We start from the raw sequence: 26,103 nt of genomic DNA, 5'->3' as shown, positions 1-26,103 counted from the left end.
GGAGAACGTTCTGTTGCACAAGCAGAAATCCTTGCACTGATGGAATGTTCACTTATTGCTCCGTTGGAGTCTACCCAGTGTTATATAGCTTTCATTTAATTCAGCAGCAGTGATTTGCTCCCTAGACAATCCTAGTCTGCAGAGAGAACTGAAAAATCTGAAGGACCCTTTTTCCCTCACAGTACAACATTTCCCTGGGTATGCCAAGAACATACATATATATATATATATATATATATATATATATATATATATATATTAGAATGCAGAGGTTTTTATATACCGTATTTTTTCGCTCTATAACACGCACCCAACCATAACACGCACGTAGTTTTTAGAGGAGGAAAATCCGTAGGCATGCCACCACGCACAGACATTTCCCCTTACTTTCTAGGAGGAAAAAAGTGAGTGTTATGGTGCAAAAAATACGGTATTTGGTAGGTGGGTATTTTCTGCAATGCTTACTCCCCAGGCTTCAGCTTTGGCATGTATAGTGCACAGACACACAGTAAACAGAGAGAGACAACTGGAATGGGAGGGTTTGCCTGGTACAGAGACCTGGAAATAGCGGTTCTTCCGGATAACTCAAGACAGTTGAGGGTTTGAGGTGTAGATAGGTCCTGTGAATTCAGGATTAAACCTTTAGAGAATAACCTGCACTTAAAACATTCCATAATGCAATAGATTGGAAACTTTGTGGTAGCTATGAACTTAAAACATATTATGTCTGATCTCATATTTTCCTTTGCTTTTGTCGTGTGTAGTTATTCTGCTTTCCCTAACCAGTCTTCTATTCTTCCATTTGCAGTTCCTCTGTCTCAGGGACTTGGCATTTTACTTTATGATAGCTATTTTTACTTATTTTTCACTTGTCTTCACTTTTACCTTTTTTTAAAAACAAAACCATTTTCCCGTAAGTCTGTCCAGTGCCTTTTCCTCATTTGTTTATTTTTATTGTGTAGATCACTTTGACATTATACTTTTGCTACAATAGCAGTGAAAAAACAACAGGGAAATACTGCAAAGCCAAATATTTATCACGTACCATTACTTATTAACACACATGATAACTACTTCTTTTTTATATTTTGTAGTGTTGAAACTATGCCCATGAAAAAGTAAGAGATTTTAATTGATATTATAGCATGTAAAGTGGGAGGGTCTTTTTTTTAATTCGTAGATGTTACATATTTGATATATATTGTATTTATTTTCTACATTTTTTGGCATATTGCTCACCATACCTATCACAAATAGCTTCATGTGGATCATGTTGAAGTAGAGCTTTCTGTAGAATTAATTCCATGTACATGACATACCGTACATTCCTTGGTATTCTACAGGCTCCGCTATGGACATGACTAGTTAACACTGTTTTTTAAAAAATATATATACTGAGGTGTTTTAGTTGTCTTATAATCTTCTGTTTTTGTTGGCTCTTCTCAGCTGCTTTAGGCAAAGATTTTGGAAGGGCAACTAATACCATTTAAAACAAACACCTTGTTAATTTTTTAATTATCATCTTTGTAACCATAGTGTGTATGGAGTTGCATCTTATCATTAACACAGTCCTTTCTTGGTATATTTATTTTATTACAGTTTGGAAAATGGTAATAATGGTTATCATAAAGAGCATTTATATGGTATACACAATCCAATTCTGACAAGGTAAACCAAGTTTGAAACTGCCTGCCTTATAAGCACTCTTAATATATCGTGTATTAATCACTCACTCCTTTTTTCTGCACATTTTGAAACCACTTTTTGTTTTGCATGATTTCTCATTGCTTAGCTCTCTCTTTCAATATATGCCTTATATTGCATTATATGCTGGCTTGGTTTAAAAGAAACTATGGTTTAATGTGAACAAGCAGTGTACTGGTGCACAGTGCTAAAAAAATCCTAGCCAGACTTTGATATGTCGTGTTATCTGAGCCCAAACAATCGGTGACAATTGAGGTTTGTTCTTCAATTACCAATCATGGTTTGCTTGGGGAAAGCAAACCACAAACATGGTTGCAGATGACACAGAAAGGCGGAACAAGGTGGGGGCAGCCTGCCCCTCATGACATGCCTGAGGGTGACAAAATCCTGGCGGGTCCAATCATGGCCACGCTGCATTGCACCCCCCGGCTGGGCCACCACCCCAGATGGCGTCCCCTGGTCGGGCGCGATTACCCCTCCCCCTGGGTCGGGAGTTGCAGGCGGGCAGTTAAAGCAAATGCAAATAAATGTGAGTCTGGTCACATAAAATTGCACTTCAAGAAAGCACTTGGCCTGCAGAAGGTTGTGGTAGCATCTGTGTGAAAGTGGCAGAAATTGATTTGGGGGTGTTTTCATCTTGCAGAGTTCTCCTTTTTACTGATGAAATCAGGAGTGCTCTACGTTTTATATCAGGCTCCTAAATATAATATCCTGGTTGTTCACACACACACACACACACACACACACACACACACACACACACACAGCCTCCTGATGCCAAGAAAAAAAGCACTCAGGCCAATGTAAGTTTCAACATTGGCCTGAGTTCTTGGTGTGCTTTTTGCTTGGTATATTTAATATATATATTTAATATATATTTAATAACAAGCCTCCTGATGCCCCATTGGTAGCATTTAACTTGCATAAATGTTGGTGTACCTTGAGAGACAAATGACACAACAAAATTGTGTAGAAGGTTATTGATTCAGCGTGATTTAATTATTTGAAATATACTGAGAAGCAAAACGCCAACTTTGAAAACACTTAGCTTTAAAAATATCAGTGAAAATTGATCTAACTGAAAAGCAGGCACCTTAATTTCTTTTCCCTCTCCAAACCTAAAACTTGAATAGGAGTGGTACCTGAGACAGTGTTTGGAAAACCCTGCCTGAACTGCTTTACCCTGCTTCTCAGTGTGACAGTCTAGTCGTCTCCACTTTGTTTCCTGCTTGGCCACGCTCCTCCTATGCTTTTTCACTTCCCACTACTGCTTTTAGTTGATTAAAAGGGGCTTTGTCTTCTTGCTGTTACAAAAAAGAGACTAAGGTCTAGATCTCCCAGTGGATTTTCTGACTGCAAATGCATGTGCTACTTGTGGTGAACGTTAACGACCTGTTTGTATTTTTCAGACCTAACTTAGCAATTATAACAGAATTGCCTAAGAATTTATATCTAGCAGCCATTGAAAGGGTGGAGTAGGAAAGGGTTGGTGATCTGAAGAGCGTTCAGAAAAAGCAGAGAATTCTTATTTTGCTTTCTTTATAAAAACAACCACCCACAATTTTCTCCATTCATTCACTTTTCTATACTGAAGTTGCCCCAAACAGTTTCATATGTCTCTCTTTCTCTTTCTCTTTCTCTCTCTCTTTCTCATGTGTATAGCTCTGTGGAACAGTGGTAGTGCATACTGGAAATGTGATGGGGTAAGTGTCATTGTTTATTTATCTGCTAAAATATTAGCCCATTTTAAAAGATGAGCAGCTTAGCTCATTTGACCTAGCAAGTATGGCCCCTTATGGAATTAACAGTTGCGTGTTTAGTCCTTTAAACCTCCCCCTTAAATAAATTCAGACAAGACTCAAATTTTGGTTTGGTTTTTGGCAGAATTCAGGCCACAACTTTATTGATTACAGCAAGTGAGTGGTTGTATAGGCTCTAGTTCGATTAGCTCCCTGCACCGTTGCAGATAGCACTGACCGAGGGCACCAGCGTAAGTCAGCCTAGGGTGAACACCTGGATAAGCGGAAAGCCGGGAACGGGCTAACTCTGCCACCCAAATGCCCCCCTGGACTCAGGCACAGGCACAACCCCCTCTCAGGGGTTGACCAAACCATCAAGCCCCTGGATTCCTTTAATGGAATACCCTTCACATAGGGATGGCGAGAGCGTTCTCCCATCCCTATCACCTGAACCAGAGCCTATCCGCAACCTTACAAGTTGTGACGATTTGCTACACGGCAGGCGAAACCCAAATGGCAACAGCCAATCAGCCAAGTGGGGAAATTCCTGCCGTGCCCCTGTCCCAACAACAGATGACACACGACGGCATAGCAAGGTCAAGCGCACAGCCCTTAATATAGGGAGAGGTGGGCGGGTGTTCCGTTGCACGCACCGAAAGAGGAAGCTCTGGGTCACATGCATAGGTATATATAGGTCTCTTGATCCGTTTAGCCTGCGTCCCATTGGCCTGATTGAACCCTGCATCAAGGGACCTACCAATCGGGTGTTGTGGCTATCCAAACGTACCCACCCACAACACAGGGTTAGGTTGCCAGGTCTCACCGCAACACGTGCCCTCTTTAAGGGAGGACCTGATTTGTCAAATGTGACCCTTTAGATCATGAGTCCAGCAACACCAAGGGCTCTTTTCCGAGGGTCCGCAGAGCCCATGTCTGAACTGACCCCTAGTTCTCCGAAGGTCACTGCATTCTATTTCCGCTCTCTTGTAAATGTGGTGGTTAGGGGCATATTCTGACTTGTCTCTTGTGGCTTCATTTTCAGCCCCGGGAAATAATCCTGCAAGTAGCTCCTCTGGGAAGCACCTTTCGCGTCAATGCTGAATTCCGAATTCTGAGCCATCTTGTCTGGGGCCTGTCTAGTAAACTAATGTCGAATGGAAAGAGAACTGTGCAATCGTATGCCATGAAATGCCAAGCCACACGGCATCTATTTGTGTGTGTGTGTGGATTACCATTAACACATGGAATTAGTGGCTTCCATTCTTGTTTTCTAATACCATTTTTCCACTGGAGTTTCGGTCTCTCGTCACATAATATATTTATTTATTGTAAACAGACTGGTCTCTGGTTTATATTCGTTTCTGTGGGCTGTTGTTTTTCTTCGGATTCACTGCCCAGTCAAAATTAACTCAGTTCTTGTTATCATGTCCAGAGATGTTAATACCATGTATAAAATATGTGTTTACATGAAGAATACAACCTGTGTACAGACACTTTTTTGTATCTGTGTTTTTTACAGCTGTATTGCAGCAGATTTTTTAATACTTTTTGTTATACTTCACAAACAACCTGTTCAGCATGACCAGTGTTTCCTCGGTGCTGTTGGGTGGCTGCATTTGACTGTGAAACGTATGGAAACCTGCAGTATATTTTGTTTCGTCTTCAGAAAAGTGAATGCAATTTGGCAGATTATTCTTCCCTATTTCTGAATTACCAGTTAACGTACGGTGTCATTATGACCAGAAGCATATTGTTTTCCTTTTTTTTTTTTTTTTTTTAAATTTTTTAATTATTTTTATTATGAAAAAAATACACAGATTACAATATATTACAAGTATTACAAATACAAACATACAAGAAAAGAGTATCATCAGATAAAAACGGAAAATAAAAAAGAAGAATAAAAAAGTAGAAATAGAAGAAAAAAACAAAAGAAGAAAAGAAGAAAAAAAAAAAAAATACCAAGAATACAAGTGCTATTGACAGAGCTTCCGTCCAGCTCGGTCTTGGAGTTACCAATTCTTATATTGTTACTGCAGTTTTAGTATTACAAATACACACCGATGATTTCAACTATCGTCTACTGATAAATTATTTAATCCCTGGGTGTTTTCAAAATAGATTAAAAATTTATTCCAATCGTTTTTAAGTTTGCTCGAGTTGTGTTGTCTTATTTTTTGTGTTAGTCTCGCTAGCTCAATATATTGGTATAGCCTCAATTGCCACTCTCCTATAACAGGTAAGTCAGAGGTTTTCCATTTTTGTGCTATTTGAATCCTCGCCGCAGCCATAGCATATTGAAAAAAAGTTTGGTCTGTTTTCTTTATTTCTTTACCAATCAGCCCTAAAAGAAACAACTCGGGGATTTTGGGGATATTATACTTCAAGATTTTTTTCAGTTCGTCATGAATTTGCGTCCAAAATCCTTTTATTACATCACAGGTCCACCAAATGTGAAAGAAGGTCCCGACCTTATCTTTACATCTCCAACAGGTGTTATCGGCTGTTTTATACATTTTTCCTAGCTTTGCTGGGGTCAAGTACCAGCGGTAGACCATTTTCTCTAAGTTTTCCCGCAGAGCTACGCAAGCTGAAAATTTTACACCTGTCGTCCAAAGCGTTTGCCATTTACTATAGTCTATGTTGTGACCTATGTCTTTCTCCCATTTTACCATAACCCCTTTCACCCGATCTTCCTTAGTGTCCCATTCCAATAATTTTTTATACATTTTTGATAGGGATTTACTATTACTTTCCAAAATTTCTACCTGAAACCAAGATTTTTTTTCCTCCATGCCCAGTCTCTTATGCTCGCCCCATAAGGCGTGAATCTGGTAAAAGTGGAACCAGTCTTTTATTTTATCTTTCAGTACCTCATAAGGCTTCACCCTCCATCCTATTTCTGTCTTTTCTAAAATATCCTCATACGTACATTTTTCATCTGCCATATTTATTTTTTTTATTTTAATAATATTGGTTGGGGAAAGCCACCATGGGGTACCTTTCTCAATCAGTTTTTTATATCTCTTCCACACTTCCAACAATGGGCCTCTGATAATATGATTAGAAAATCCTTTGTGGACCTCCCCCTTATCTTGCCACAGGTAGGCATGCCACCCGAATCTTATATTAAAACCTTCCAAATCTAGGAGGTCTGAGTTTCTAAGGGTGGCCCACTCCTTTATCCAGCAGATACAAGCTGCCTCATAGTATAATCTAATATTTGGGACCGCAAATCCGCACCTTTCTCTCGAGTCTGTTAAATATTTCAACTTTACCCTGGCCCTCTTCCCCTGCCAAATGAATTTGGTCAGGGTTCTTTGCCAGTTCTTAAAGATGGAGGTACCTTTAATTATCGGGATATTTTGAAAGAGGAATAGTAATTTCGGGAGGATGCACATCTTAATAGCGGCCATCCTCCCTGTCCATGAAAGTTTCAATCTATGCCAAATATCTAGATCCTTTTTAATGTCCTGCCACACCTTACTATAATTGTCCTCAACCAGGTTTATGTTTTTAGGTGAGAGCCAAATTCCCAGATATTTCACTTTATTCACTACTTTAATGCCAATCTTTTCTTCCAAGTGAATTTTCTCCTGTTCGGTCATGTTCTTTGTTAGAACTTTTGTTTTCTTCCTATTTAATCTAAAGCCGGACAGTCTACCAAAATCTTCCAAAAGTTCAACCACTCTGCTTGCACTATCCACTGGGTTCTCCACCGACAGCACCAGGTCGTCAGCATAGGCTTTAAGCTTAAATTCTTTGTTTCCAATTTTTATCCCCCTCACATTCGCTGCCTCCCTTATTCTATTTGCAATAACCTCTAGAACCATTATAAATAACAGGGGGGACAGAGGGCAGCCCTGCCTTGTACCCTTCTTAATCTTAAATGGTTTCGTCAGATTGTCATTTATAATCATCCTGGCCTGTTGTTCTGAGTATATTGCCCTGATGCCTTTCAAATATGGACCTTCAATACCTGCCTTTCCCAAACATTGTAATAAGAATTCCCATGAAACGTTATCGAAGGCCTTTTCGGCGTCTATAAAGATTAGTGCAGCCGGGACATCTATTCTCATATCTAGGTATTCAATGATATTTAGTATGTGGCGGACATTTTCTTTCTGGTGTCTGTTTGGGAGAAAACCCACTTGGTCTTTATGTAAATACTTCATTAGGAGCTTCTTAAGTCTACTGGCCATGATGTCCGCAAAGATCTTATAGTCGTTGTTAAGCAAAGAAATTGGCCTGTAGTTTTTTATATCTGTTTTTTCTTTTTCTGTTTTTGGGATCAGGGTTATATAAGCCTCCTTCCACGAGGCCGGGATCTTTCCCCCCTGGAAGATATTATTAATCACGTCTTTTAGGACCGGAGCTAGATGTTCCTCTAGTATTTTATAATATTTAGCAGACAGGCCGTCCGGCCCGGGGGCTTTCCCGGTCTTCATTCTACTAATAGCCTCCTTGATCTCATTTACAGTGATCTCCTTATTCAATTGTATTCTGTCCTCTTCTAGTATATATTTCTTTTCATTTTGTTCCAGATAGTTCTTGATCTCAACACTGTTTTCCCCTCCTTTTTCATATAGCTTTTCAAAAAATTGGGTAAACCTGTTTTCTATTTCCTCTGGGTCTTCTATGATGTTATCCTCCAGTATTATTTTATTTATCATATTTTGTTTCTTTCTCTTTCTTAACTGCCAGGCGAGTAACTTCCCCATTTTATTTGCCGATTCAAAATACCTTTGCTTTGTAAATTTAATTTTCCACTCTTTCTCTTGGTTTAGTATTGCTGAATATTGAGATTGTAACACCTTAGAGGCTCGGTTAGCAGCTTCATCTGTTGGGTTTCTAATTAACTTTTTCTCATAATTTCTCAATTGAGAAAGGATCTCCTCTTTCTTACGTTCCCTTACCTTTCTCCTATAATTATTTTGTTGTATTAAGAGACCCCTCAGGACCGCCTTACTGGCGTCCCAGACTACATCTATAGAGGTTTCTTTATTCAGGTTTAAGTTTAAGTATTCTTTTAGGGTGCCTTTGATTCTTTCCCTCACCTCCTCGCTGTCAAATAAGTTCTCGCACATCCTCCATCTAAATTGTCCCTTCACTTCATTTTTTATTTCCATATCTAGGGCACAATGGTCTGATAATGTCCTAGGGTGAATCCCACAATTCTTAACCCTCATGGAGAGTGCTCTTGTCAGCCAGATCTGATCTATTCTACCCCAGCTCTGATGGGGTTCAGAATAGTGAGTAAACTGTTTGGCGGTGGGGTTTTGGTGTCTCCAAATGTCAATTAGGTCTAAATTTTCTTCCATATCCTTAAATGATTTCGGCAATTTTCCCCTATTCAATTTTCCCTTCTCTGAGCTCCTGTCCAGATCCGGCGCTGGGACGCCATTCAAATCCCCAAGCAAGATTAGGTTTTGGTTGTCCAAATCTAGTAACATGCTTTCAAGTTTCTCAAAGAATTCCCCTCTGTTTGTGTTCGGGGCGTATATCGTTACAACATTAATTTTTTCCCCCCGGAAATTTAATTGAATTCCTAAAATTCTTCCTTCCTCATCCTTACAAATTAGAGTCGGCTCCCATTTTTCTTTAACATATATTACCACTCCTCTTTTTTTCCCAGCATCGGAGTTAATAAAGTCTACCCCTAGTTTTTTATTCACCAGAATATGTTTGTGTTTTTTAGCAATATGAGTTTCCTGAAAGCAGATTACATCATATCTCTTATTCTTCAACGCTTTCTCAATTTTATTCCTTTTGACTTTCTCATTCAGCCCGTTTACATTCCAGGATAAAAATTTCAGTGAATGTGTAATGGTTTACCTTTGTCTGCTTCTAAACCTTTAACTAAATTCAACAACTATAATCTCTCTCCCTTGTTTCCTGAGAGCTCCCCCTCTTCTACCGCCCCCGCTCCCACTGCGGTCTCCTCATCCTCTTCATCTGATTCCATCATCTCCCCCTCTGCACTCCCCTCCTCCTCATGTATGTTTCTTATCTCTCTGTCCTCTTTTTCCAGCCTATTCCTAAATCCATTCTCTATCTTTCCCAAATCTTTTTCGTATCTTCTCAAGAACTTATCCGCCTCTTGTGTGTCCAGCAGTCTAAATTTTTTCTCTTTATAGAAGAAGCTAATCCCCTCCGGGAACTCCCAGCGAAATGGGATCTCCTTTCTCTTCAAAGCTGCTACCACTTGTTTATATCCTTCTCTTTTACGGAGTAGCCTGACCGGTATTTCTTTATAAATGATGATGGGCCTTCCATCAATTCTTAATCTATTATTATAGCTCTTTCTCAAAATTAAATTTTTCATCTCCAAAGAGTTAAAAATCACCAGGCAGTCCCCCAAGAATTTACTCGCTTTCAAATAGTTAGGCCTACTCATTCTATATACATTATCCACAGTAGCTGCCACCTCTTCTTCTTTTAAATTTAACCAATTAGAGAGTTCTTTTATCATTTTCCCTCTAATGTCTTCGTTTCTCCCCTCTGCTACTCCCCTGAATTTAAGATGGAGCTGTTTTGAACGCATATCCGCCATGGCTAGGTTGTCCCAAATCCTCTCTTGAGAGATACTTAGTTCACCCAGTCCTTCCTTTACCTTCAATGTCTCCTTTTTTTGTTCCCTCATCTCTTTCTGCAGCTTTTTGTTAGATTCCTCAATCAATTTAGACTTCACTGAGAGATCTTGAATCTTAGCTGAGAGTTCACCCACTGCTCCCTCTATCTTTCGGTCGATCATCTCCTGGACTTCTCCTAATTTATTTTCCATGTATAATACATTTTGCTTGAACTCCTCCTTTATTTTAGCCCACAGGTTATCTAAATCCTTAATTTCCTCCTGCCGCGACATCTTTCTTTCTCCCGGGGTCCCTCCCCCTTTCTTCGGCTCTTTCCCTTCCCTACCCATCATCACCAAATCTCCCGCCCCCTGCCCCCTGCCCTCACTTCCCCCAGCCGTCACTTCCCTTCCTTCTTATCCCTCTTAACCCCCCTGTTAAATACCCGTCGTCGGCTTGAGATTGTCAATAATAACCACACAAAGTGAGCTCAGAAAGTAAAAAGTAAAACCCAGACGGAGTTGGTGTCCCAGCGTCGTCTCCAAACGTAACCTCCAGACACCCCAACGCGAAATTTCTATGGTAAGTCCAAAAGAAGGTACCAGCAGGGGGGAGGTGGGGAGGCGGGAAGAACGCCACCCAGTATCTTGGCTTTCTCTCTTACTCCTCTCTCGCCGGGTCCAATTCCTCCGCCAATCTTAAATCCCAGGAACGATGGAAGTTGACTGCCCGTGGTCAAGCCTTAATGACGTACTGTCCAGTTAGGTCCAATTAAGGGTTTCTTTTCTGCCAACTGCCTACCTACATGCTACACACTACAGTCCAAATCCTGAGGTATACACAGTTCTTTCCATACTGCGTCAAACCGTACAGCCTTTACTTTATTTCCCCGTGGCCCAGGTCTGACCACAGGAATCTTTTCAAAAGGAAAAAAGGAAAAAAGAAAGGCGGGGGAGAAACGGGAGGTGGCCGCAAAGGAGAAATCTTTGGGATTTTAAAAGTCCTTTCACTTTAATCCTTTCTCTCTCTTCTTAGCTGCCGTTTTACTGCCGCCTCAACACACGCTCTCCGTTCCCTCCAGAGAAGGCAAAGAGGGCATCCAAAGTCCTAATTATAAGCTGCAGGAGCATGGGGCAGCCTAAATATCATAGAGGCGCAAAGCTGCTTGAGCCTCATAAAAACAAAACGAGGCTTGGTCCACATAAATAACACAAAAAGAAACAAGCAAACAGAGTCAGCCAAACTCACCCAGTTTCGATTAGTCTTCAATATCCACCACTCTTTTATAAGCTCTTAAATCAATATAGTCAAATAGTTCTCAGTCTCAATCTGAGTCACACTCACACCAGCAGACTTTCCAGGACTTCCACATACCATCGGCTTTCCCTCTGCGTCGTCACAAGTCCGCGACCGAATGGACTCCCAAACACAAATCAAGGGAAACAACCGGGCACCTCCCAGCTTCACCACTGGTCTTGCGCTTTTTATAAAAATACGTTTTATATAAAAAAAAAACGCTAAAAGAGAAAACGCTGGGGGCCCCGTTCTTATCTTTAGGAGGCCCGCCGCTTTAACCAGCAGAAGCTCCAGGCGTCGCCCTGCAGAGTCGGTAACCTCCCAAATCGCGCTAGCAGCCCTTCGTCCTCTCGTCTTCACAACAGTCGTTTCCGAGGGACGGCACAGCCGCTTCCACGCTGCCAGGGACCTATCCCTTAAGGGTGCCCCCCTTAAGGTTTTTGGAGGTGCGCGGCGCCCTCACGTCTTCCTCCAAGCCTCTGCAGAGCCCCGAAAAAACTCGGAGCGAGTTCTCCGTGCTTCCTCGCTGGTCGCGACCGGAACCGGAAGTCAGCATATTGTTTTCCTGCAAGCGGTTAGCTTAAAAAAACCCAAAAACAAATTCTGCAGAAATGTGCAATGGGAAGATACTACAATTTTTTATTTGTGACCTGAATCATCATAGCAAGGAGTAAGAAAAGTGGAAAGGGCCTGTTCAGACCTTCAGCAAATTTCCTAGAGGGTGTGTGTGAAGGATGCCAAACTGCACACTTATTGACCTATGTTGCTCTAAAACAGGCTTCCTCAACCTCGGCCCTCCAGATGTTTTGAGACTACAATTCCCATCATCCCTGACTGCTGGTCCTGCTAGCTAGGGATCATGGGAGTTGTAGGCCAAAAGCATCTGGAGGGCCGAGATTGAGGAAGCCTGCTGTAACACCTAAATGTAACATATGTGTGTACATCCCTAGCTATACATGCCTAATATGCATAATCATTATTTTTGTACATACTTTTTTGAGAGAGAAAGCTTGTACTGAGCATATATGCACAGGGATGGCACACTTACTGACCCCATTTAGATGTTACAGCGGTGTGGAGATGAAATGGCTGTGGGGCCTAATCCCGCTTTGCAGCTGCTTCACCCAATTTGCCAAAAGTGTGACTAGGCCTAAAGTTAATACACTATGGCCCTGATGAGGTGTTCATAGGTTTAACTTGTAAACCATGTTATATATATAATAAGGAATTGGCTATATTTTGCTAAATAGGTGTAAAGTGTTGAGAATATATATGAAAGCTGTTGCACCCCACTGTCCTTTTGCTTACGTGTAAAAGTTGTGAATAGCATTGATCTGCACAGAAAAGCTGCCAAGAGCTATCTATCTGATGATAACTAAAAGCTATGTGAGGAAATATGGGCTGTTGGGGGCATGGCTTTTATGCCAATAAATTGGGGAGGGCTTTTTATCTTTTAAGGCAGTGATGGCCAAACTTGGCCCTCCAGCTGTTTTTGGACTACAACTCCCATCATCCCTAGCTAACAGGACCAGTGGTCAGGGATGATGGGAATTGGAGTCCCAAAACAGCTGGAGGGCCAAGTTTGGCCATCACTGTTTTGAGGCAACAGTCAGCACTGGGGAATATGGTGGGTCTTCTAAAGTTACACATGACTTGCTGATTTTATTAGACGGTCTCCATTCATTTGGAAACCCTTTTGGTAGAATTTCTTGTAAAGATAATTTCTGGCAATCTTAGAATTGCTTAATTGCATGATGATGGCAAATTGTTTGCCCAGTCTGCACACTTGGGACTAAATGCATTATTGTGCTGTGCCTCGTGCAGAATTGGTGCTTTCCCCCCCATATCTCAGTGGTGGGGAAATGACGCACATGAAGCACCCCTCAAACTGAATGGGAATTGGTATTATATAGGGAATAAATTAAGTTTTTCACTAGGGAAACTGATTATTTCTACTAGGCAATGAGTAGAATGCTGTACTTAAAGTATGTAAGTATTATATCTCAATATCTGACATTCCAAGTTGTAGATTTTAATAAGTTCCTATTTTTAATTTGATAATGTCCTCAAATCATTTAAATAAAATACCTTGATTAACGTTTGTGTAATTTTTAAATGCAAGAAGCTAGCGCATTGCATTAAAATCGCCTCTGACCAGAGGTAAAATGGATTTCTGCCTCTTTCCAAAAGGGAGTCATTTAATTTGGAATTATTTGATTTTGTTCTACAGGTGAACCTAGTCCATTTTAAATAAAGAACTGAGGTGCATTTTGTAGTAACTGGTAAATTGAGAAACAACTTGCTTGTAGCCACCTGCATTGCAACTTACTTGTAAGCCACCCAGAGTGTCTAGGAGAGCCCAGCCAGATGGGTGGGATGGGATAAAAATAATAAAATTATTATTATTATTATTATTACAGTGGTGCCCCGCAAGACGAATGCCTCGCAAGACGAAAAACTCGCTAGACAAAAGAGTTTTCCGTTTTTTGAGTCGTTCTGCAAGACGAATTTCCCTATGGGCTTGCTTCGCAAGACAAAACATCTTGCGAGTTCTTGCGAGTTTGTTTCCTTTTTCTTAAAGCTGCAAAGCCGCTAAGCCGTTAATAGCCGCTAAGCCGCTAATAGCCACTAAGCCGCTAATAGCCACTAAGCCGCTAACCGCAAGATGAAGAGACTCGCGGAACGGATTAATTTCGTCTTGCGAGGCACCACTGTACTACTACTACTACTACTACTACTACTACTACTACTACTACTACTTGTTTAAGTTACACAGCATTTTGCTCTTCCCCCTGCCCTGAATGGCAGCCCTGTACTATACTAGAAGTTGGTTTTAAAGCTCTCCCGAGTTTGAGAAGGAGCTTGCTCCTAAAGGCAGACAACTCACCAGACTTTGCAATGCTCTGGGGTTGGAGGGGTTTGCAAACTTTGACAGGAATCACCAAGAGAGCAAAGCTGACCTCACATCTCCACACTGTTTACATCACTTGCCTCTCCTGGAACTGTTCACTTGTTCATATGGTATCAGAGTTCCCCCACAGAATGTTTCTGGGGTTTTACTGATTTTTTGAGCAGTGAGAATAATTTATAAATCGCTTGATCAAAGAATCCCCAAGCAGTGCACATAAAACAATGATTATCAATATACAAATGGAAGTCCAAAGAATTTTAAAATAGGTACAGGCGGCGACCGTTTTAGGTGTGTCCAATTTCCACGTGATCACCGATGTGCGGGTCCTTTTCAACCTGGAAGAGGGCATAACGGGTGGAAGGAGGTGAGGGCATAATGGGGCAAGGCATGTTTATGCACACTCCACCAATGCACACAAGGAACAGTAATGGAATCCCCGTGCAAAATGGTCGCCACCTGTATACATAGCTTGATTACATGTCTGCGTAAGGTTTCCGAAACCAAAAAGTTTTTGCGTGTCAAGGTCCCCAAGCCACCCCAATAAAACACAATTCACACAGATTATTTGTTTAATGTTTTTGGCATAATTTTGGCCACAACTTTATTACAATACAAGAAATGTGAGTGGTTCCTTAGGCATTACTGCGTCTATCTGACCCTACACGGGGACAGACTGACATTCGCATGCCTGCGAAAGTCAGAAAGGGAAAACATTTTGGGGAGGAAGATGGAGCTGGGTACCATGCCATCACCTCTCCCCAAATGCTCCCAGGGGCTCTTGCGTGGCCCTAGCCCCTTGACAGGGGTTCGAACAAAAGCATGGCGAGCCCCTGGATTCCTTTAATGGAATTCCCTTGCAGCAGCAGCATTGGAGGGGCAGGCAGGAAGCTCAACGCTGCGCGCAGGGAATATAAAACTTCTTGGCTGTCAATCATAAAATGGCAACATCAAATTCTCCCCTACAACAAGAGGAGCCTAATTGCAATGTTGGCCAACTTCTTTTACCCGCCCAGAAACAGTGGGGTGTCTTATTAGACCCCACCGCAACATGTGCTCTCCATGAAAGAGAACACGCTTTAGCAGAAATGGCACAACAAGGATATCTGCCAAACATCAATGAACAGGTATAGTAGTTCCAGAGCACAGGCCTCGTCACACTTAGGACTAGACACCACACAGATGTGGAGTGAACATCTGTATTATCCCATGGTCTTGGTGAAGGACAGCTTCCATGGGCAGAGTGGTCAAGGTGAAGGACAGCTCCCCTTCTCACCTGAGAGGGGGGAATTGTTATGAGGTGGTAAATAGTTACTGGTTACTGGAAATTCCCACAACACTCATGTGCAAGGAAGCCTGGTGGGAAAGTTTCTTGACTTTGGCCAGCTTTGCATGTCATTCTGAGCCATTGTTAGTATTAAATCATGGTTTCCTCACAAACTTGCATCCTCCTGGTTTATTTCTGCTTACAAAGCCATCATAGTCACGATTTAGAGAATACAACACCTTGCTTGCGCCATGTGAGCACTATGCAGGGACTGGGGTGGGTGAGGAGGTGGCACATTTATTATTAAACCATAGTATTCACATCCATAAGCTGAAAGTCTGCCATAATTACATGACCCATGTTTCCTGGTTGCATCCATCTCTGACTCTGTGATAACTGTGGCATCAAAGTCAAAACTGATGTGAGCTTTTTTCCTTTTTTTACATTCTAATTGGTCCCCCACCCTTGTGTAAATCAAGAGCAACATGAAGGCCATGTCAGCTACAGTCTTTTTTTGGTTCCTCCCCAGATCACTTGCCTGCAACTGAGTACAGAATGCCACATCTAGCGTATTTCCTGCTGCATATGTTGAGCCCAATGTGATTTGAGGCAGATCTATGGTGGCCAAGAAATTCAGTGGCCAAGAAATTCAGAGCTGCTCCAACCAACAAGTGGCCTTGGCATGTATGTTGAACCAAAGCATTGGGGTTGTCAACACCACTTCCAAGACTGCTTCTGACAGCTTGGTGGCAAACCAACATAATCTTAGTTCTGCGTTAAGCTAATGCCAGCTGAAGACACTCAAAACTGGTATCCAATTTTGTGCCGTTCAGAGATTGTTAAACTGTGACTACCATCAGTGCCAGCCAGCCTGAGCAGTGGTCAGGAATATTGGTAGCTCAACAACTTCTGAAGGGCACCACATTGGCAGACGGTTTGACAGCAGTATAGCACCTCTGCCTCCTTGCCCCCCAGCTGAGACTATTGCTGCACTCTGTACCCTGGAAATCACACCTGGAAGAGATTTAGAACTCCCCTTCCTTCCATCTACCGTATTTTCCGCTCTATAAGACGCACCAGACCATAAGACGCACCTAGTTTTTGGAGGAGGTAAACAAGAAAAGAAATATTCTGAATCTCAGAAGCCAGAACAGCAAGAGGGATCGCTGCGCAGTGAAAGCAGCAATCCCTCTTGCTGTTCTGGCTTCTGGGATAGCTGCGCAGCCTGCATTCGCTCCATAAGACGCACACACATTTCCCCTTACGTTTTAGGAGGGAAAAGTGAGTCTTATAGAGCAAAAAATACGGTAGGTTTCTATTACAGTGGTACCTCGGGTTACATATGCTTCAGGTTACATACGCTTCAGGTTACAGACTCCACTAACCCAGAAATAGTGCTTCAGGTTAAGAACTTTGCTTCAGGATGAGAACAGAAATCGTGCATTAGCGGTGCAGCAGCAGCGGGAGGCCCCATTAGCTAAAGTGGTGCTTCAGGTTAAGAACAGTTTCAGGTTAAGTACGGACTTCCGGAACAAATTAAGTACTTAACCTGAGGTACCACTGTATACAAGCCAGGTCAGCATCCTTAATTCCTTGACCATACTTCTGGCTACTTCTGTGTAATCTGACAAGACCTGACATGGAAGGCAACTGGCGAATAGAAAAAGTCATCTGTTAAAGATCCAATGTGATGTGTGCATGTTAGACAGAAATATTTCTTTTAGTTACACAGCTGCTGTGCTGTGCTGGAGCAGCAAGATTTGTCTTGTTTCCTTCCTGAATGTTCACAGGTTATTTGGCATTCCCTTGAGCTATAAATTACAGCCATAAGCTTGAACCAAAGGAGTTTGTTTAAAAGTAGGCTGGAGTAGGAAAACGACACACACACCCTTGAAAAAGAAGAGAGACTTATTTCTACGTCAGCCCATTAAAGCAGCCCAATTCATCTTTCTCTTGCATGCAGAACTAAGTTTCTCTAAGGATCTCACTCTGTGCTTCGCCATGAAGATGGCCACAATCTTTTTCGTAATTTTTGTCAGTTTCTTGGGAGGCTTAGGGAAAAATCCAAGGCCAAAGAAAAGGAGCAACGGTGATGAAATAAATTTTTATACTAAAGCGAAAGATGCCTGCACGATGAATATGAGTGGAAATGGTGAAGTGAAACTCAGAATAGAATGCAGGAGTCAAGGCAAAATTTACTGGTGTGAATATACTGGGAATCCATCGCTTTGTCGTTCTTTTAATAAGAACCAAAGGATTTATTGGAATCAGATTGCCATGGACCGAAGGAAGCAGACCAACGCCTGCCAGCCCAATGCGGTTCTGAAGCCTTCCATGTGCCAGAGGGCTCCTCCTGAGGCTCACATGAAGCAAGTCGCTTCCAGCATAAAGCCAAACCCACAGGCAGATACTGTCAATCAAGCAAAGGCAGTCCCGAACCCCGCAACTTCTCCAAAGCAAGTTAAAAAAAGCCAAGCAGGGAAAGCCTTGCTTAAAAAAACAGGGAGACCCAAACCATCTCCTTTGCCTCCTACAAAAGCAACCCAAGAAGGTCAGATGTCTGGAAACGATTCTGAAGCGATGAAGTTAGCGCAGAAGCATTGCTGGGAGTCCCTGCATGGCATCTGTTCCTACATCATCAGCATCTTTAGCGGCTGAGGAGGAAAAGGTAATGTTGTCTCTGTCATACTAAGATGTGGTTCTGAATTTCTAAGCTGGATCTAGAACTACAGCTTGAACCCAGGAACATGTCTTAAGCCAAAAGAAAGGAAACGACAAGACTGGTTTATTGTGATAAGTTAAGAGTACGGGGGGGGGGGATGTATTAGCAAAATCCCACTAAATTAAGTGCTTCTATATCCAAATGGGATATAGAGTTTAATGGGTTTATAATGAGTTTAATAGTGTGTTTAATGGGAACTATTTAAGCATGTGCACTTAATTCTCCATTTGAAATCAAGGTGACAAAGATTGGTTTATCTTTAGCTGGATAAAGTTGTTTAGTTATGAACCAGGTTGTTTAGTGACGAACCCAAGCTATTTAGTGATGAAACGAGCCCTTTCCAGTGAGATATATTTTCAATTAATAGTTTTGAGGTGTGCTGAAAGTTCTACCCAAGTTATTTCTACTCAAGTTTTACATAAGACCTTATTAACTGGTATTACTCTAATGCTTTTCTTATAGGACATTTCCTGCTAAAGAGCTATTCCACCAGAATACTTTGAGCTCTGTTCCCCAAGAATATAGTATTTTAACTATATTTGTTGGCTCATAAGTTTGTTTTGTTAGGTCATTCAGCCAAAACAGTCAAGCCAATCGTGCCTAACAGGAGAACAGGCAAAAGTTCTGTCTTTCAGTGTTTTCAGTTTTATGAAAACTGTTTCCATTTTGGTGTCAAACTGTATTAAGGAACGGGGAGGGGGGGAGAATGAAAGAGAGTTTCTCTCTGGCAATGGTAATTTATTGCTAAACTATAGGTTGAAAGGCAGGTTGTTGATTTCCAAATGTATTCTTAACTTAGTCAATCAGCAAAGCAGATCATTAAACATCTAAAATGTATAGTCCTAATTTTATGGCTTGAAGTTAAATAGAAGAAGTATGCATTTTAATGTGTTAAATGAATATAAAAGAACATTGTACAGAAAACTATGCTGCCAGTGGTGTTCACAGATTGACTGGAAAAATGTAGGTTCTCATCTAAGTTTGACCGTGGACTTGGTTGGTAGTTCTTAGCCATAAATCACCCTCAGCATCCATGCTATGGTTGAAGTAAGAGCCATTTCCTTCAGAAGGGGGAGGCACATGACCTCTGTACCGGTAGCCTGAAAGTGATTGTCCAAGAAAAAACCCCTCTGCTACATGTATGCTTAGGAACTGTCTTTGCAGGTCTATTCTGGATAAATGTGTGAGTCTTAAAAAGCCTTAAATAGCACTTCCCTAGAATATATGATAGGGACACAGGTGGCGCTGTGGGTTAAACCACAGAGCCTAGGACTTGCCGATCAGAAGGTCGGTGGCTCGAATCCCCACGACAGGGTGAGCTCCCGTTGCTCAGTCCCTGCTCCTGCCAACCTAGCAGTTCGAAAGCACGTCAAAGTGCAAGTAGATAAATAGGTACCGCTCCGGCGGGAAGGTAAACGGAATTTCCCTCTGCTACTCTGGTTCGCCAGAAGTGGCTTAGTCATGCTGGCCACATGACCCAGAAGCTTTACGCCGGCTCCCTCGGCCAATAAAGCGAGATGAGCGCCGCAACCCCAGAGTTGGTCACGACTGGACCTAATGGTCAGGGGTGAATGCTGAAACTTTTCGATCTAGAACCCAAAACATTGTGCTTGCTGGTAAAGGCTGAAAATGGAACGATGGTACCCAATAGTCAACATTCAGGACATAAGTGTCAGGGACCCCAGAGTAGAGCAAACAAAATCCCTCATTGGAAGAGATGTTTGACAGTGGAATAGACTCCCTCTGGAAGTTATGGACTATCCTTCCTTGGAAATTTTTAAGCAGCAGTTAGATGGCCATGTGTCAAGGATGTTTTAGTTGAGATTCCTGCATTGCAGGGGGTTGGACTAAATGACCCCCAGGGTCCCTTCCAACTCTACGATTCTATGAGTTATGCGGCTCCTTGGAATTGTGCATGCATGAATGAGTGTGTTTATCGATTTCTGGTAGCTTCCAGAAACCTGGGTTTATGCTTACAGAATGCAAGCTGAATTTACTAGCAGATGCGTGTGAAGTCAATCTGCTGCCAAAATCTTGGTACAACTTATGATAAAATATTTGTGGCACATGAAGTACAATGCAATATTTAAATTCTATGTATTTTTATAGAAAAGAAAGATCCAGTGTCTGCTTTTAAGGAGACAGCTTTCTAAACTATTTATTTCTTCTTGTTTTGCAGGGCAAAAGCCTTACAGTTGCTGAGCTCCCGACAGCTTTTTTTCAGCTGGGTTTATATAAACAGCATTACATTTTTGCAGCTGTTCTCCCCCCCCCCCTATATCTCGATGAGTATTTTAAACTATAGCCCCAAAGATCTCCAGGAGGAGATAGCTATGAGTCAGTATAGCAGATGCCAATTTAATGACACTGTGCACTAAATTGTACTATGTTGAGCACACTAATGGCTCGCTGAACACCAAGCTATAAATATTGTTCCAGTTTGTACAACTAATTAAAAAAAATCCATGTGTGTTTACTGAAATTGCATAATATGTGCTAAGAAAGTCAATTTCCATTTAGACAAGTCTGTTCATTGAAGTAGCAAGAGGGTGGGAGGCAATGAGGAAGCGAGAAGTGAGCTACAAAAACATTTTTCGCTCCATAAGACGCACCTAGTTTTTAGAGGAGGAAAACAAGAAAAAAAAATTCTGATGAAACAGTGGATGTATGATTTTTGTGGTTCATGCTGTGGCCACAGACATATGATTTGACGGTGAATTTGGGGTAGCCCAATGCAAAAATCCTGAGGATCCACGTGGATCCATGCTTTGTAACCACGTTTTTGCGCCATTGCGGCCCCATGCAACAGTGGGTGCGTGATTTTTTTGGTGCAGGCTGTAGCCATGGACATGCTATGTGATCTGATGGTGAATTTGGGGTGACGCAATGCAAGACTCCTGAGGATCCATGGGCTTTTACCTCTCCCCTCCCAGGCAGCCTCTGGTAGGTCCCTTATCTTTCTCCCGATCCCACCGATCAGCTGCTACCTTTCAACACTCCCTTCCCTCTTGTTTGCCTTAGTGTCTTTTGGAGCAGTTTTTTTTGTTCCTCCTTTTCTTCTAATTTCTCTCCTCGTTGATTTAGTCTTCCTTTCTCCCCTCCTTGCATGTTTGCTGTCTTTACCTCCCCCCTCCCAGGCTGCCTCCTTTATTGCTAGCGTCCCTTATCTCGCTTCCAATCGCTTCCGATCAGCGGCTTTGTTTCAACACCCACTTCCCTCTTTCAAAACAAAACCAAAAAAAGCATGATCTGCTTTTTGCCCCTGGGCAATTCGACTCCAGGGACCACACATTTGCTCCATAAGACGCACAGACATTTCCCTTACTTTTTAGGAAGAAAAAAGTGTGTCTTATGGAGCAAAAAAATACGGTAATTTGAGGTGCACTTGTAAGCATGTTGATAAAGCTATTGCTGATGCACATTCTGTCCTTACCCCCAATATATCAATGTGGATGACATTTGGATTCTCTTGAAGGCAGTAGTTTTTGCCCCAGACCCCTAAGAACCTCTTCATAGGGTGAAACTGAGCAGCTTATTCCTATGACCAGAAGCAGTGGCAGACCTTAGGGACTCAAATTTCAGGGGTTGCCCAATTTAAGCATTGCCCAGAGGCTTTGCGCCCAGCATGACCGAGCCAATCACACTTCTCTAAATCCAGCTCTGCCAAAGGCAAAGTTCCAGACCATACAGGAAGGAACCCACCACTGTGACTCCTCCTCCTGCCATAGAATTGCCAAAAAAGTGAATGTCGGGGTTTAGGGTGTTTTTGTTTTTTTAAGCAGGTTGCCCTCATCATTTCCTTTGGACATTACAGAGCTTTCTTTCGCTAGCTAGCAAGAACAGTGGTTGCTCTGGACACTTCTATATGAGAAAAGGTGCACACACACACAAAAAAAGCTTTGGCCATGGATGGCTATGGGTGAATTAAGCCCTTGGGCCAAAAATGGATAGCCGCATGCTGCAAACAATGAGGAAGGGGCTTTGTGTTCATAGAAGGGCAATTTAGAGCAGGGCTGCCAACTTTGAGGAATAAACAAAGTGGTTTACTCAAGCACTGAACAACCTTTGGTAAGTATTCTGGGTGGGGTTAAGGTGGTGGTATATAACATTAATAATAATGATGATGATTTTTATTTATATCCCACCCTCCCCAGCCAAAGCCAGACTCAGAGCGGCTAACAACAGTAAAATAATACAACATTCTAAAATCATTTCATTATAAAATCAGTTCAAATCAAAATAATGGCAACCATTGGGCTAGAGTTCTGTGAGGATTACCAAAGGCCTGGTGGAACAGCTCTGTCTTGCAGGCTGTCTTGCGGAAAGATGTCAAGTCCTGCAGGGCCCTAGTCTCTTGTGACAGAGCGTTCCACCAGATCAGAGCCACAGCCGAAAAAGCCCTGGTTGAGGCCAGCCTAACCTCCCTGTGGCCCGGGACATCCAAGATGTTTTTGTTTGAAACCCGTAAGACCCTCCCTGGGACATACCAGGAGAGGTGGTCCCGTAGGTACAAGGGTCCTAGGCCGTATAGGGCTTTGAAGGTTAAAACCAGCACCTTAAACCTGATCCTGTACTCCACCAGGAGCCAGTGCAGCTGGTATAGCACTGGGTGAATGTGATCCCGCAGCAAGGACCCCGTAAGGAGTCTCGCTGCACCCGCATTCTGCATTCTGCACCCGCTGGAGTTTCTGGGTCAGCTTCAAGGGCAGCCCCAAATAGAGTGAGTTACAATAATCCAGTCTGGAGGTGACTGTCGCGTGGATCACAGTGGCTAGGTTAGGGCAAGAGAGGTAAGGAGCCAACTGCTTAGCTTGGCGGAGGTGGAACCCCCGCCCCATGCTTCAGAAGACAAGGAAAAGAAAAGGGACATATTTTTCCTGTCTCATTCTCCTGAACTGAGTAGACCATCCCACTACACATAGCAAAGTTGGGGAACTTGTGGTCCTCCAGACTTTGTTGGGCTCCAACTCCCACCAGCACCAGGTGAGCCATAGGTGAGCGGGTTGCAGTCCAGCAACATCTGGATGGTCACAGTTTTCCCATCCCTGATACAGAGCATCAAAACAACAAAATACTTCTGTTTGGAAGAGAGAGAGAGAAAATATAGGGAAAAGACAAGAGTCTGTTCCAGACTGTTTGAGGCCATGAACAGGAGCCCTTTTCATAACCCATGTGTCTTAGAGGGTGGGGGATACATTGGAACATTTTGATGCGAGTCCAGTGAACGCAGGTGACACTGAGTACCTATTCATCATCATCATAGACTTTATTGCGCTAACCATAGGCCATGGCATCATTCAGAAAAATAAAAGGAAAAACATCAATAACCATAAGAATCATTAGGCACCACACATACAATATAAACCACTGTCACAACTACTAAGATTGTTTGTTGCATAAAATAGAATAGCAGAAGATTCTCTAGTAAAATGTGCCAAATTAAATATCCGAATCCTCTTTGCAGTTGACCGCTATTTTATCTAGTTCTTTCCTCCTGATCTTCTTAGCTGCCAATGCATAGAGTGCTACTTTATAAGTTACAAAGTCATCAGTATCGCTCAGCAGCCATTCCACCCTTTCCACCCTATTCAAGTGAGTTCCATTCAGAAACAGGGGTTTTATGAATCGGTCTCTTGGGTCTATATGTAACGGGCACTGCAATAAATAGTGGCACAGGTCCTCCACACAGGGTTGCCCACACAGACAAAGTCTCTCTTCGTAATGTACTTTGCTGTAGCGTCCATCCAACACCGCCGAGGGCATCTATTGGAATCGTAATTCTTTCAAAGCGATTCTAAGCACAGCAAGTGGGAGCTGGCTGGGGCCGGCTCCATTTTAATAAGTGGAAACCATGGCGAACTCTTGGTAGAAGCCATCATGGTTAGATCCCTAAAGAGACAATCTCTTAAGTGCCTCTTGTCCATCTTCATAGTCACCTGAAATTGGTATTGGGACAAGAGGCGTTGGACGCTGTCCTTCCAACATTTGGTCTGTTTCTGTTCTGTGTGTGACATAGTGGGGATTCTCTCCTCCGAAAGAAATTGAAGTCTTTTCACATAATTTAAGCACAGGTAATCAATTCTAGCCTGTATTGATGTCACGTCAGCTTCAACACGGAGAAGAGCAGCTGGAGTCCCATTGGGGAGCGAGAGCACTTTCCTGAGGAATTTGTTCTGCACTATTTGTGCTGGTCCTGGGGGTAAGGTACCGTGAGAGTAGCAGAGTCCACACGAAGCGGGGCGAGGTCCGATGCAGAGAGACGGGCGGGGAACAGGAACGCTGGAACAGAAGGCTGAGCAGGTAACAGGAACACCGGCTGGTCGGGAACAGGAGGCCGAGCAGGGTACAGGAGTACTGAATAGTCAGGAACAGGAAGCCGATCAGGGAACAGGAGTACCGGTTAGTCAGGAACAGGAGGCCGAGCAAGGATCAGGATCACAGGAAGGTCCGAAGCCAACAACGACGTTGCTCCCGCAACCTGGGGCCGGGATGAGTGGGCTTTTATCCTCTTCTGAGGTCAGGGGCGGTCCCGACCCCCAGGAGCCCCGCCTACTCTGGCCTTAAGGCGAGCACTCCTCCTGGGGGCAACTAGTTCCCTTCGCCTCTCTGCCCTAAGCCTCTGCAGATCAGGAGAGGCCGAAGGGTTACTGGGCCCTGGAGGAGGCTCACCTGTGGCCACTGAGTCATCAGGCTCCTCTGGGGCCAGGAGGACTTCACCTGGGGCCAGCTCCTGCTGCACTGCCACAGGTGCAGGCTCTTCAGCCTCTAGGCCTTGCCCCAGTTCAGCCGGCCCTGGAGGCGGGGACTCCTGTGCAGGCTGGGATTCCTCTGTTTCATCCTCCGAATCGGAATCCCAGGCCATCACACCATTTCTAAGGCTTTGTTGGCATTTGGGTCCTTGCCCCATATCGCTACTCCCTGAAGCATCTGGGAGACCACTTTAGTGGCAAAGATTTTCAATAGCTGACCACCCACCATAAAATAGAATTTCATTAATGCCCCACAAGCTTTCTGCGCTTTGAGTTTCGTAGCCTTGATGTGACCTATCCATTTGAAAGCAATACGAGGCCACCCAAAAACAAGGGAGTGGTTTCTGCATACTTGGTTGCAGGCAGGGGTGACACACCTTAGACATGGAGAAATATATATGGAGAAGCTTACATGGTACACAATCAACATCTTGGAGGTCCTAGGACTTAGAGATTGTTGATGGCTGCTGAATCATTAGGGGAAGGGGGAAGGGACTGAATAATAACCGAGGAGTTGAGCAGACTATGAGTCCATCAGGGGTGCCAACTTAAATAAAATATTAGGGGGGCAGGTAAGCCCCACCCTGCATAATTGATCACATGACATGGTGCACACATGCCTTTTGAATGGCAATGCCCATCAACTGGGGAAGCTGGCCCCCTCAAATATTTTATTGGGAAGGCTGAAGACCCCTTGGTTCCTATGGAGCCATCAGTTATGTGCAATTCAGACATGGAATGTCAGGAGCACAGAAGAAAATGGAAGGGGGGGAGTAGAGCAGGAATTGGTCTGCTGAAATCCCTACATTGGGTTCAATTTCTCTGTCAATAAGTCCAGAAGGAACACCCACCATAGGGACAGCCTTACTGCCATTCTTGGATGACCAGCCTTGTAAAATGATTGCACCAAGGTTCATCTAAAGCAGGCATCCCCAAACTTGGACCTCCAGCTGTTCTGGGACTACAGTTCCCATCATCCCTGACCACTGGTCCTGTTAGCTAGGGATGATGGGAGTTGTAGTCCCAAAACAGCTGGAGAGCCAAGTCTGGGGGTGCCTGATCTAAAGGGTCGTCAGCCTGGGAAGGTAGCCCATCCGGGAGAAGGAAAACTATCTTAAATCTCTGCTACCTTATGGGATATCTTCT

At 43.1% G+C, this 26,103-nt stretch overlaps 2 protein-coding genes across 9 annotated transcripts in view; both read left to right on the top strand.

Annotated features, from left to right (window-relative positions):
- PROM1 (prominin 1) overlaps positions 1-4,936 on the top strand; it is a 243,472-nt gene extending 238,536 nt beyond the window's left edge. For 6 of the 8 annotated variants that reach the window (XM_081207634.1, XM_081207635.1, XM_081207638.1 and 3 more), the window contains 4 exons: positions 1,095-1,118; positions 1,600-1,668; positions 3,367-3,406; positions 4,486-4,936. In XM_081207634.1, the coding sequence (XP_081063760.1) occupies positions 1,095-1,118; positions 1,600-1,668; positions 3,367-3,385 (112 nt within the window). In that variant the 3' untranslated portion in view covers positions 3,386-3,406; positions 4,486-4,936. The other 2 variants (XM_081207640.1, XM_081207639.1) reach the window with 2 other exon arrangements.
- Positions 4,937-17,399: 12,463 nt separating this feature from the next.
- Positions 17,400-20,646, top strand: FGFBP2 (fibroblast growth factor binding protein 2). The gene is made up of 2 exons (XM_081208275.1): positions 17,400-18,154; positions 20,388-20,646. Exon 1 carries the CDS (start codon positions 17,488-17,490, stop codon positions 18,142-18,144), a length of 657 nt encoding a protein of 218 aa, XP_081064401.1. The 5' UTR covers positions 17,400-17,487; the 3' UTR covers positions 18,145-18,154; positions 20,388-20,646.
- Positions 20,647-26,103: the final 5,457 nt, after the last annotated feature.

This window comes from Podarcis bocagei (assembly GCF_964188305.1).
Source record: "Podarcis bocagei genome assembly, chromosome: 9".
Taxonomy (NCBI): Eukaryota; Metazoa; Chordata; class Lepidosauria; order Squamata; family Lacertidae; genus Podarcis; species Podarcis bocagei.
Note: the sequence above shows the minus strand (reverse complement) of the source record. Positions and strands in the feature narration are given on the sequence as shown.